Source organism: Kryptolebias marmoratus, linkage group LG13, assembly GCF_001649575.2.
Source record: "Kryptolebias marmoratus isolate JLee-2015 linkage group LG13, ASM164957v2, whole genome shotgun sequence".
Classification (NCBI taxonomy): domain Eukaryota; kingdom Metazoa; phylum Chordata; class Actinopteri; order Cyprinodontiformes; family Rivulidae; genus Kryptolebias; species Kryptolebias marmoratus.
In genome coordinates, this window is record NC_051442.1 from 19,306,754 (window position 1) to 19,320,183 (window position 13,430).

At 41.0% G+C, this 13,430-nt stretch overlaps 1 protein-coding gene across 4 annotated transcripts in view; it reads left to right on the forward strand.

The window, feature by feature from the left end:
• abr (ABR activator of RhoGEF and GTPase) overlaps positions 1 to 13,430 on the forward strand; it is a 133,635-nt gene that overhangs the window by 90,265 nt on the left and 29,940 nt on the right. For all 4 annotated transcript variants that reach the window (XM_017412599.3, XM_017412600.3, XM_037979210.1 and 1 more), the window contains 3 exons: positions 1,494 to 1,568; positions 7,163 to 7,260; positions 7,351 to 7,482. In XM_017412599.3, the coding sequence (XP_017268088.1) occupies positions 1,494 to 1,568; positions 7,163 to 7,260; positions 7,351 to 7,482 (305 nt within the window). The remainder of the gene's footprint in view (positions 1 to 1,493; positions 1,569 to 7,162; positions 7,261 to 7,350; positions 7,483 to 13,430) is intronic.

A 13,430-nucleotide genomic window follows, 5' to 3' on the forward strand; every position in this document is an offset into this window, starting at 1 on the left:
CCCCCCACGAGTCTCTGCTGAAAAGCCAGTTCAGAGATGGGAGCTCTGATACATGTGATGAAAGATTGTTATGACTGCTACCTGTCACTCTGAAACTCACACAGTTTAAATCGTTTTCCTTTTGCTATTTCAAAAAGAGCTTTTGAACTAAACGTGTTTTAATATGATGATCTATGATACCCTTTTAGTTTGTTGTAAAACAGCTTTTTTGAGAAGGTTCAATGAAATCACACAAGGAGGGAAAATATCACATTTTATGTGAGCTCCCGGTGAACCCATGTGTGCATCCTTATTGTGGTTTTAAAATTTATACAGCGGTTTTACTTTTAGTTATCACACGCTGCCATTAAAGGTGGGTGATCGTGTAATTACCTGCATGTGTGCGTCTGTTAGCAAAATATCTCATGCACCAGTGGGCGGATTTTAATGAAACTCTCAGAAAGCACTAAGTGGATGGAGATCTACAACAGATTAACTTTTGGAGTTAACCTGATTCAAGATGTCTGCCACAGCTCATCGACCTTAGCCAACACAAAAATGGCTAAAACTCAGTCAGTTTTCATGATTTTGAGCTAGGATTTGGTGCAGCAGTAGCTGAGAGTCATTTTCCAACCCACACTTTAAAAAAAACAACTTTCCTTTAAGGAGTGCTGCTTCAGTTTGAATAGTTTTAATTCCATAAAGTTAATATTACTGTTGAAGTCTCACCTGCTCATCTGAAATAATCTTTTTTTAGGAACGCTGCAAAATCCTGCTTAGTTCAGCTGCAAACTTGAACTAAATATTATTATTATCTTTTCATATGTAGACATCTGTGTTGTTCATTCATAAATCAATAAAATTTCATTTCCATTTTAGGCCCATAAGGGACAGGTGCTGCAAATGTTTATTTAGTTTGTCCTGTATCTGTCCCAAGCAAACAAATCTGAATTAATTTTTTAGATTTAGAATTATCCTGCTCACTTCAGTCTGATAACTTCTTAGTAGGTCCTAGTTTTAAAGATGAGGTCAATAATATGTTTTATACCTTAAATTTGCCTAAAACACTACCTGTTCTACTTTAAGCTTAAAGATTCCGTCACAAAAAAAAAAAAACTTCATTTAAAAACAGGGTTTTCATAGTTTTGAGCTTCAGCTGCAGTAAATCACCAAACCTAGTAACCAATAATCACATTTTTGGCTCCTTTTTTGTAAAGAAAATCCCGAGTAGCCATCTGTTGTGTTTCAAACTTGCAATCTGATGCAAAATTCTTGCAGCTGCAGCAGAAATGATTGAACTTGAATTTGCAAGTATAATGTAACTTAATGAGCTGAGTCATTTTTTTTTTCTTTCATTCATCTGTCATTCCCTTATCTGCATACATGATGATATATTGATGAAGGCTGGATTCATGAAGGTCATCATATGTGTCATGATGTACATGTTATTGTTGCACTGATTTGTGAGCAGTCATGTAAACTCAGACTAACAGCTCTGTGGGCTTGTTTTCCAGATGATGAGACTCCTGGTCTGTACGGCTTCCTTCATGTGATCGTCCACTCTGCCCAAGGATTCAAGGAGTCAGCCAGTGAGTTGGCCAGAAACTAAAAAGGCCTTTTCTTTTTTTTTTATTTATACACCACACTTCTTCACACAGTCCAGCTCCTGCGCGTACACGTCTGTCAGCAACTCTCTCGATTCGGTCGATGGCTGTAGCCGAACACGCAGCTTTAATCATCGACACGATGGAGGACGGGTTGTAGTGGAAGAACAAACAAAGTGTCTCAGAAGACAAAAGAGGCTTTTTCATTGTTTTCATTGAGGGAAGCATCACAAGTGAGACAAAAACTCCCCCGGGCACATCAAAAGACAGACGAAACTGCAGCAAGACGTGCTTTAATTTTTGCGTTGACTCGATCAGAGATCGGCTGCTTCACACAGATGATTCCTTTGTTTTGCGGCGATGTGCAGAGAAAGCCATTTCTTGATGTTTGTTATCAGCCTGGTGTTGGACTGCTTCAGACGTGTCAGCGCTGGACAGCTGCGCCTCCGGTACATTCTGTGCTCTTTTGTTGCACCAGTTCAGATATCAAATATCAGGGGAAGAATCGGGCAGGGAGAAATGTGTGTGTGTTTTCAAATTATTTTTTTTTAGGATTGTTTCCTTTTCCCCTGTTACCATGACAGTCCTCAGCTCTGTGGATGAAAGCTGGCCTGCTAGATTTTGCCGGGTAATGGATCGGAAAGCTCTGAAAGCCTGTTTGATCCTTGATGGAGCGCGGTGAGCTGACGGGTTCAAAAAGGAAGAACGGTTGTGTGTGTGTGTGTGTGTGTGTGTGTGTGTGTGAGGAAGTTGGATGGGTTCGCTGACAGCGGTTGCAGGTAATATGTGTAGTGAAGCGTATTGATGCATTCAGGGTGTTGCGTGCAAACCGTGGATATAGTTTGGGGTTAAGGTTGTTCAAGGACACACCGGTGTTCACCGGTGTTTCCTTTGTGGAAACAACTCCAATAAAAAAACTGACTTCTGTCTCCAGCTATCTATGCTCAAAGGATTATATTTTAAGTAGCATAATGGAAACACAGTTTAATCAAAAATGGAAAATGTATACTGATTAGAAATACCTGCTTAAAGCTTAATGATCAATGCAGGTAGCTCTCTAATAACTTTTAAAGGAAGACCATATAGAACATAATTATGTGTTACAAAAGAACATATTTCAATATGTCAGACCCTCCAGGATTTCGCGATGTTGCGATCGCAACTATTAACGCAAAATCAAGCAAATCCCGCAAAATCGCAACTTTTTGCAACTTTGCCTAAAACACTGCAACTTTCACGCAACTTTAACCCAATATTTATTGTTTCTGAAGTGATTTGCCACCGTTTCTGCGGTCTAGTGTCTTCTTTGTGGGTTTGTGTAGTGTGGAATACAAAATAACCCCAAATAACTCACGAAGAAGAGATGTGACATCACTTCTTGTTAACATCAGAATGCCGGGAGCATGCAGGAGCAGCAACCGAAGCGAAAATGTGCGCTAATGCTTCACATTTGCCCACAAAGATTTCAGCAAAGGACCGCGCAAAACAGTTTTCTACCCAGCTGCACGAGAGTGGGGGGGAAGCTGTTCTGCACGTCCTGCAGTGTAATCATGGAACATAAACGCACCAACAAACACTTTGTGTCTGCAAAACATGTGAGGAGAGCTGCAGACCAGGGACAATCCAGAAATGGTCATGAATGTTAGTTTATAAGCTATCAAAGTTCTCAAATAAAGCACCTTTTGAGAATGTCAATGTTTTTTGGTAATTATCTTACAAAACTAGTAAGTATTTTTGGTTTATATATTAAAAGTGATGTTTTTTTATTGATTTTAGTAAAAAAAAAATCACAATTTTCATCGCAACTTTTAGGAAAATGCCCCGCGAAATCGGGCATTTTAGCCCGCAACAATCACAAAAACTGCCCACAAAATCCTGGAGGGACTGATATGTTGTAACAGGTAAGATATTAATTGTTCCCAACTTTTCCACAGAATCCCACTTTCGAAGATCTGAGCTATCTCTTTGAGTGAGAGAGGAAACGTGGAGTCAAAGAATTCCTAATGATATAGCCAAATAGTTTTTTTTTTTAAGACAGAAAAGTCACATGAGTGTGTAGCAGAAGTTCTTATATGAGCTGGTATTTGTGTCACAACAATCTCTCCGTGGTGGGAAGGGGGCTTTAAATTCAGCCCAGGGCAAAGCTAGTCTAACTGGGTCACAGCGGCACAAACTGGGAGCTGAACGTGTCACAAAAACTGTTTGTGGGGGGGAAATATGACCTAGTAAGAAGGTGGAAAACGCATCTTGTTGCGTGGTTTATTTTTGTATTTAGGTGTCAGTAAGTTAGTCTTATAGGGATTGACTTCTGCAGGCATTACAACCCACTCTGGATAGGAGTAATAAAGAAAAACAGAACGGATCAAGGTAAAAACTTGTAATCCAAACAGTAAGAAACGACACGCACGCTTCATCATTGGTCGAGGAGTCTTGAAGATCTGGTACCGGACGATAAAAAGATCGGAGCCGTTTTAGATTTGTTTCAGAACCAACCTTTTCATGTCTTCTCACTGTTCACAGACATCCTGAAAGAAAAGCCACCGCTCTGTGTTCCTATGACTCTTGGCTGCCTGTATCCTCATTCACTGTTTGCCAAGCTTTTATTAGTTTTCTCCTTCTGGATTCAATAAAAACAGACTCTGCCTGTTCTCTGTTCGTTTTGTTTGCTCCCCGAGACGGATATTTTTTTCTCTGAAGCCTTCGAGCAAACTTCCAAACAGCCTTTCTGGAGGCAGCGAGTTGGGGACTGTACAGACTTTTATTGGTTTTAACTGATTATCACTTGTCTCTGAACGCTGTGAAGTCTGACCCAGCATCGATTCCGCTCAGCCCGAGGCAAAGATTAGCCTCCTGTATGAGGCTGTACTTCCTCAGCCAATTGAGACGGAGGAGGATGGTATCTGTTAACCCCGGCGGTTAGAGGCCATGACCCAGTGCTGACCAGCCTCTACCCCCTCCTGGACTGAGCCTCGTGGTGACCTGCCAGGAAAATGAAAACTTGGGAATTCTGTCCTACTTTTCGAAGCCCTTTCTCCCCTTTGAGTTAAGTGCATGGAGTCAAAAAAGCCTCTCTAAATAGCCTCTCTAATAAATCTAAATCTCCTCTCTCTGGCCTTGTTTGAGTTTTGGCTCTGTTTCAGAGGGAGAGGAAATCGACGATCAGAGAGCACTGGAAGCTCCTTGGGACTTGTTTTGTCCACATATTAAAGATAATTGGGGTCACAAACAGTTTTTTTTTTTTTTTTTGCTAAATTGAAGATTACCAACAGCTGTTTCGTAAGGTATGAAAAGTTAAAAAATAGCTTTTTTTCTCAGAAAGAAATGATCCGAATCATTGTCATCTCCTCCCTGAAGCAAACGTGAGTGTTTTTGGTCTTGGGTGTCAATACAGAAAGTAGCTGCTGTTATTCTTCTGTGTGTAGCGGAAGCTTATGATAATTGCTTCATTATATAAATACCCCCCAGATGGTTACAGTGAAATCCCCTTCGCCGAACTTCCCTCATACCAACGCCAGTAATCTCCTTCACATTGGGACTAATGAAGCCAGAACCTTTCTGGATGCTGCGAAAACAAACAAAGGAAGAATAGAACCAGATGGAACAGGACTCTTATGTTCTTGTTCGGTGCGTGTGGACGTTTGCTCCGGTCGATCAGCTGAGGTTCTTTTGCTTATCATGTTGACTTTGCTCTGGATGGGGTGTTGTGTAAAATGCAAATGAAACCAAAATGCAATGATTTGCAAATCTCCTAAATCCATATTTTGTTCATAATGAAACACAGTAAACATATCAAAGGTTTCAACTAAAAAACTGTACAGTCTTTCTGAAAAAAATAAATATTATGAAATTGATGGGTAGAGACATGTTTACCTCTGTGAGAAGATGTCATCTGAATGGAAGCAGATGTTGTAAAACCTGCATACGCTGTTCTGCATTGGTGGTGCATTTCCAGATCTGTAAGCTGCCCATGCTAGAGGCACTCATGCACCCCCATACCATCAGAGAGGCAGGTTATTCGAATTAAAATTAGGTTTAAATTTAAATTTAGTTTAATACAATGCCACTTTCTCCAGATTCTTGAGAAAGTGATGGGATACTCAGTCCTCCCAATTTTTCGATTGAAGAACAATATTCTGAAATTGTTCCACTGTTTTTAGACAGTTTTTTCACCGATTGGTGAACCTCTGCCCATCTTTACTTCTGAGAGATTCAGCCTCTCTAAAATGTTGTTTTTACACCCAGTCCTCTTACTGATCTGTCACCAGTTAACTTATTCTGTTGCAAAATGCTCCTCCAGCTGTTTCTTATTCCTGCCCCTTTCTTTTACAGCCTTTTGTTGCCCTTGTTACATCTTTTTTGAGATGTTTTGTTTCTGTCAAATTTAAAATGACCTTATTCTTTTTTTTCCAAGAAAATTATGCAACTTCTGAAACACTTGGTATGTTTACTTTGTTTTACTATGAGTCTGAGATTTGCAAATTGTTACATTTTGTTTTTAACTGCATTGTAAATATTTGTACGAACGTGAGATGCAAGCACTCCCCCACCTCCACATCCCATCCTCCCTCACACCAATCATAGTGAGCGTCCCGGTGAGAGGTCAGACCACACGGCCATCTATCATGCTGTCAGACCGAGGGGGAACCCCGGGGGACCAGGTGCAGGCTGCAGGAACGTACTACGGACACTTCACAGACAGCCGGCAGCGCGCTCTGCAGCAGCAGCTACGGCGGCGTTTAAAGAAACACATTAACAGAGTTTAATTGCCGAGTGTCCCGGCAGAGAGGCGGCTGTGGAATAAGGATGTTTGGAGCGGAGGAGGGCTGGTTGTGTTCGCAGGCAGGAGATTGATGTTTGTCAGCTGACAAACCATAACATACTGACAAATTAACGGCGTGTTTCTCTCGGCTGGACGGCAGCTTCTCTTTTCATCTTTTAAATGCACTTTCACTGCCGGATAACTCACTTACTCACTGCCACTTTATTAAACTTCTCTTCAATAATTACTCAGATCTTTTGCTTTAAAATATATTTGGTGAATTTGTGACACGCTGTTAAGATTTTATTTTTTTTTAACACTATGAACACCAACACTACATTCAGCCCTGCAAATTTACAGATTTCTAAAAGTGCTTTTCTGCTGTGGTAATCTATCCATATTTATCTTGTCTCAAAGGAATATATTTTAACTTTTTCTACTTTCAACAGGGATAAGAAAACGTTTCTGTGCTTCACGAAAGGCTCTAAAATTTGCTTATTTTTGCTACTTACACATTTGTTTAAAGACAAAAGAGTAGCTTGGAGGAAAAAAGTCTATTATTTAACCTGTGGTGGGAGCGGAAAGGAAATGATTAATGCTCCTAAAACACACTTTTAGTCATTAAATGACTTTAATGTTTGAGACAGAATATGTTTCTGAAACAGTACGTGTAGAAATACAATTATTATTCAAGAATGCGTATCAAGAATTCTAAATGTTTGCTTGGTGCTTTCCAGCAGCCCTTGATACTTTAGATTCTACTTTCAGATTATTTCCTTATCTGACCTTATGGTTTATTTATTTATTTTTTTTCTCTTAGATTTGTACTGCACGCTCGAAGTGGATTCGTTTGGTTATTTTGTCAGCAAAGCCAAGACCCGAGTCTTCAGAGACACCATGGAGCCCCAGTGGAACGAAGTCAGTCACCAACACTTTGTTTGCACTGCAGCATTTTGCACTCGGGCGGCTTTTTTCACTTTCCTTCTCTACGTCTGCGCGGCTTTACAGGAGTTCGAGATCGAGTTGGAGGGTTCCCAGTACCTACGGATCCTGTGCTACGAGAAGTGTTACGACAAAAGCATGCTCAACAAGGACGACAACGAGATCGTGGACAAGATCATGGGCAAAGGACAAGTCCAGGTAAGAGATGAGACAAAAATAGACTGTGTTAGGGCAGGGTTGTTTTTTTTTGTCTGACTTTTCTGCACCATGAAGTGGTTTTGCAGTGGTGTTATGTATTGGAGCTAGTTCCAATGATACGGGTCGTGCACGTGATGTAAACAGGAATCTTTCTAACTTTGGTCACACCCCTCTACGCCCTTCTACTTCCCTTCTACCCACATCTACTCTGTGAGCTGCAAGACATTGGACTGTTGGTCTGTCACCAAAACAAAAAAGCCTTAAAATGGGGGGAAATGGTAATGCAAGTGAGTGTACGATTAAATTTAGCAAAAACTCGGACATATCTTCTTATGGGCTGTGGGATGAAGAATGTTATGATAAAGAACAACAGACAATAAAGCATCTTCTGTTTAAAGTTTATGTAACTGCAGAAACAAGTTTGTTTATTCTACTTTTTAGTTTGCAATGTCCGCAAAGGGAAGATGGGGGCTCGTCAACCTTAGGATAACATGAATGTGTGCAAATGAAACATATACAAAATGCGACTTTAACTTTAAATATTTGCTTTAAATAGTGAAATGTGCCCTCACCTTTTAACCAAACAGTTGTGCTCTCATTTGTTCCCTTAAAATCTCACGACAAGTTCCACTTTTAAATCTAACCAGGCATTCAGGAGCTTTTGAACCCCCTTAGGCTTGGCTTTGTGAATTTTCCTAACTTGGAAACGAGTCCGTATAAGTATCAGGGAATGGGATTTCTGGTCCAACTTTAATGTTTTTCACATATTCTTTGGTAGGTAGCAAGTATCCCTGTGGAAACCAACAGTCTTTAATTTAGGATGATATTCTCTAGTTCTACGGATCCCAATCCTATGACTAGCAGTGGCAGCCATGTTGAGTGGTTCGCCACTTGGGATGTGGTGGGATGAGGGTAGGAGTGGGGCGGTTTGGGTGTTCAAGCAATCACTTGGGTGCATGACCTCTATTGTCTGAGAATTTAATGAAAACTGGGTTTCTCTTCTTTTGTTGTAAGAAGTGTCTCTTCATGTTTTTATCAGGTCTTGTTAACTACATAATGCTCACACAGGAGGATGTGTTGTTTCTTGGTGCTGAGGCAAAATAACGTTGATCGCTTTCATCTTTTATAGTTGACGGAAATTTCCACCAAGGGTCAAATAAAACTTGATTTTTTTTTCATTTTCCTGCAATTCAGTCAATGCGTTTCTGAGTGAGTTTAATCCCCTGCTGCCTTTTAATCGATCAAACCTCCCATTATGACTTTTGAGACATCTCTGAGGGTTTGAAACGCTCATATTGTAGAGTAATGCCCCCCCCCCCAGATGGCACATGCCTGTCTCTGAGGTGAGCTTGTAGCTGCTTGTGCCCTTCAACTTTGAAAGAAGATCTTCATCAAAACATCTTCCAGGTGATTTGTTTGTGGCTGTCACACATTTGTACTGTCACGTAAAAGTAGCGTTTGCGAAAAGTTTCCCTCGGATGCGTTTCGCTTCAGACGTACAAAAAGTGGGGCAAACAAGAGTCACCCCCGTAACGTTTGCATTCGCCTCAGTCCTCTCAAAAATATCTCGTGTTCCTGTTGTTTTCTCCGCAGACCCACGCTCCTGCTTCATGTCTTTTGCCGGGCTTCGAATGGAAAAATCGCACCCACGACTTGTTTTTGTTTCCTGTTTGTCACTCCGGCTTTCCGTGCTTTTCTCTCGGTTTGACGCATGTCGAGTGCTTCCTCTGATCCCCTCTGAAAAGCAAATGAGAACGAAAGCGACGCTGGATCAAACATGCACTCTTCATGATCCATCCTAATGTTATCTTTTGGTGTCCGTGTGTGTGTGTGTGTGTGTTTGTACAGTGTGTGAGTGCACGCTTGTTTGTTTTCATTGTAGGCAGCATTTATTTTAAGCTTTCATTAAAGAAAATGAGCTTTATTACTGGTGTAATGCATAGTTTACACACAGAGCCGTTCCTAATAAACGGAAATCTTCATTCTGACTGAAAGAAGTTGGGTCATCTTTTCACTTTCAGGACATCAGAGAAGGTCGCCACTGTGTTCTAAGTTAATGTATAGCTGTCAATCTCGGAGTTAAATGCTGCTGCTGCTGCTGGGAATTTCCCCTTCCAGCCAACAAGAGCCAAGAACGAAATGAAGATAAATAGGCCACATGTTTGCTGGGGAAGAATAGAGAATGGCATGTACTGTTTGAGACTCTCAGAGGGTTAGAATAGTTTTTCACAGGCACTGATTGACCAGAGCTGAACTCCTGTCATATATCTGGACCTTAAACCATCAGAATGAATGAACTGTCCGCACACGAACCAGGACGATTTAAGTTGTGCCCAGTTGTGAGTTGGTTGTTTATCCAGATGAAATCCTGGGCTTGTTTTCTTTGACCGCACCGTGTTGGTGAATACTTCAGCTTCACGTTTCATCACACGCAGCAGATGTTTCACTGTGTGGATGCAGAGGAATCTGTGCGGAGTGCATACCTGAGCAGAATCACAATGGGACCCGAGTTGTTTGCTTTCCTGCTGAAGTCGAGTTTGGAGGGAGCCCTCAGTGTTTTGCTTTTCTCTCCAGGGACCCTCTGATTTATTTAACAAGCTTGTAGAATACCGACTGACCGTAAATGGGCATATTGGTCTGTAAGTTTTTTCTCTTTTTTTTTTTTTTTTTCCTCCACTGCTGTTACTTCACTTTCCAACTGATGAGAAATTCAATCGCTTCTGACATCAGAAGATTATATTTTATTTGTGACTAAAGGCGCCTGTAGGCTTTTTATCCTTCTTGTCTGTGAATCAAACGTACAGTCATGAGTGAAAGAAATGGCGACTTAACGACAAATCATCTGGTCCTCAAATTTAGGTTAAATATGATCTCAGATAAACAAAACATGACATGTTCCACGTGACTTTAGCTTTATTGGAGGTACACGAGGTAATTTGTGTGTGATATTAATTAGTGAGCTCCATTCCATGAGTGTTGGAAAGGCGAATCATGAGTTAGGCTGCAGTAAAGGGATAGTCGAAATCCTTGGAAGTGGAGATCTCTGTAAAGACCATGAACACTTAATATCTTACCTGTTGTAGACAGCTCTTTGAATGATCTAGCTCAGGTTAGCTAACAGCTAATCAGAGTCTCAAAAATGCTATTGTAGTTCACGTGAATACTAATTTATTAACTTTTTCATCAAAGTCAGTTTCACATTACCCAGAAATTTACATAAAATTGCAAATAGCAGCAGCAGCAACTAGCCCTAGCACTTCCAGCAGGAATCTTGTCATTTTTCTGCCAAAATAACTGCGTAACGCGAAAATATAAAGGTTTTTAAAATGAAATCTTTGAGACTGGAGTTGTTTTAAGGCGGCAGCGATCCACTTTGGTCCAAGTCTCATTTAGACTAGCCGTTAGCTCATCAGACCGGTCAGAATTCAACTCTATTTTAAACTGAGTTTGTTCAGAGCTGTCTGTCTAGAGCAGGTAAGATATTATTTATCCAAAATCTTTCTACCGAACCCGACTTCAGAAAACTTAAACTATTCTTTCAGTGTGTGTTTGAAGAAGTTGCTTGTCCACATGAGAAATGTTGGCATTTATTTCGAGCCCTGCAGTCGACTGATAACCTCTGATCCCTGAGGTCACGCCGCTAATCCTCCCTAAATGGCACCAGAGTCCGGGTTACACTACGTTTTTTCTTTCAAACCGGATCAAGAATGAAATCTTACATGCATGCCACATGATTTGGGAAAGATTTCCTTTTTTAAACATGTCGTCACTGACATTTATTTACCTTTGGCTAAATCTTCTACACGCTCAGTTATAATCTGAAACTTTTTGAATAGTTTTGGGTAATCAGTTTCGATGCGAGAGTTAAGCGCAACTTGGGGTGTTTTTCCCTGAACTTTACTTGTCAGAATATTTGCTCTGTCTTCCAAAAACAGGTCCCAAAGTGCTGAACTGGAAAGTGCAAACGCTCTTTGTGTCTATTTCCTCCTCTGCCTCACACACTGTACGTCCTCCCAAGCGACCTTTATGTGGCGGCTGTAGCTGGCAATACTTGTCTTCAGAGGGGCTGCTTATGTAACCGTTTAGGTTAACAGCCACAGTGCTTTGCACAGCAGAAAAAAAAGCATCATATCACCCAGCTTCAGTAGTGCTTTTAGCCGGTAACCCAGCCTTACCCGTCCAGTGCTCGTCTTTTTTTATTTGTTTGCTGCCTTTCATAAACCATAGTGCTCACAGCCTTTTAGTTCATCTCTGTTTGCCGTTACGCTTAGAAAGTTTGTTTTTAAAAGTCAGAATCGGATTCTTCTGTTGGTTGCTTAAAGCTATAAACTTGCCTCTTTGGTTGTTCTACTACTGCAGAGGTTTTCAGTGGGAGGTGAAAAAAAACCCCAGTGTTTTCAAATCTTTGAGAACTTGTTTGTTATACTGTAAAATTTACTCACCCATAAACCAAACCACCCTATAAAGCTGAGACATTGGCTGTTTTCACACAACACTGCTGGCATCTGTTTTATCGTCGCTTGAAAGGCCACAGCTAACGCCGCGTGTTTCTGTACTGAATGTCCTCTCCACTCTCTGCAGAGAAGCTGCCCGTTCTGTTTAGGATCCTGTGCATATCACATTGCTGCAACAAATGTCTAATTCTCCAGAATGTAACGTCTCCTGCAGAGAGATGTCCCCAGCTGAGGGGCACCACCTCAGCCCCCTTCTTATTTTCTTTTACCCCAGCATGCCTTACACTCTCACACTTTGTGCTACGCAGCCCTGGAGGACCACAATAAGAAGTAACCTGATAGTTCTGAGCTGCTTCCCAGACATAATCAGAGCCAGATAAGTTGGGGAATACACGCAAAATGACAAAGCGGTGATAAAGTTGTTTGTTCCTCGGCGCTCTTCCCGTCTCCCCTGTATCTGGGGATGCTGGGCATCAGCTCGTTGTTCGCGTAATGCAAAGTTGTGGATGCAGAGGGGTTGTAAAGTTTGAGAGAAGCATCTGTGTGTGCACTCACAATCCCACTTAATAGCCAAGGCTCTTTCCTCGACATGAAGCATTAGATGCAAGATTTGGCAGGTTATACGAGGAGGTTATTGGTGAGAGTGCTGCTGGTGGGCTGGTTATCTAGAGAGTTAGCTGTAAAACAGGAAGTACGAGCCGAAAGTTTTATTCTTGTTACCGTAACACTGGAACAATCTCAGGCCACCTTGAACCACCTTTCTGCTCATTTTGTAATTCTTTTAGATAACTATTTAAACAATCTCAGTTAGGAGGAATAGTTTGACATTATCGTCTTAAAACAAGTCCAACCTTCAAAATTCTCTACCTATTTATGCAAACTGTGTTATTTAAACCATTACATAGTTATTTCAGCAGAACTATTATAAAATTTATGTCAGAGGTGTCCCAGGCTACACTGGAAGTGCTGCAGCTAGCTGCTGCTGTGGCTATTCTATGTAAATAACTATAAAAATGTGAAATTAATGGTGGTGTAAAGTCATTAACATGACCTGTGATGGTCAATCCGGTTGGACATAAACTTTATCCCTAAAAACAAAAATACCATCTGCAATTATAAGATTTTTTTTTTTTCTTCATAACGTTTGTATAGAACTCTACTTGAAATGGCTGCAATATCCCTTTATGTCTCTAAATAAAAAAAAAGTAGTGGAGAAAAAGGAACATTACTAACGCTCACACATGCGTATGTAATTTTGTTTTTATGGTAATTAGGCCTGAGAATCCCAAGTATGCTTTTGTTTTTCTAGATGCCATTTCTGCTACAAATGTCTTCCCTGTGGGGCAGGCAGGGTGGTGGCATTTGGTGTGTGTGTGTGTCTGTCTGCCATGCTTCAGTGTGTAAGTATTGATATAAATTAGCGTCTAATACATGGTGCCACTTTTTTGTTTGTGCCCCTATGTCATTAGAGGGTGCGGTCTGTCACCCCCCCCC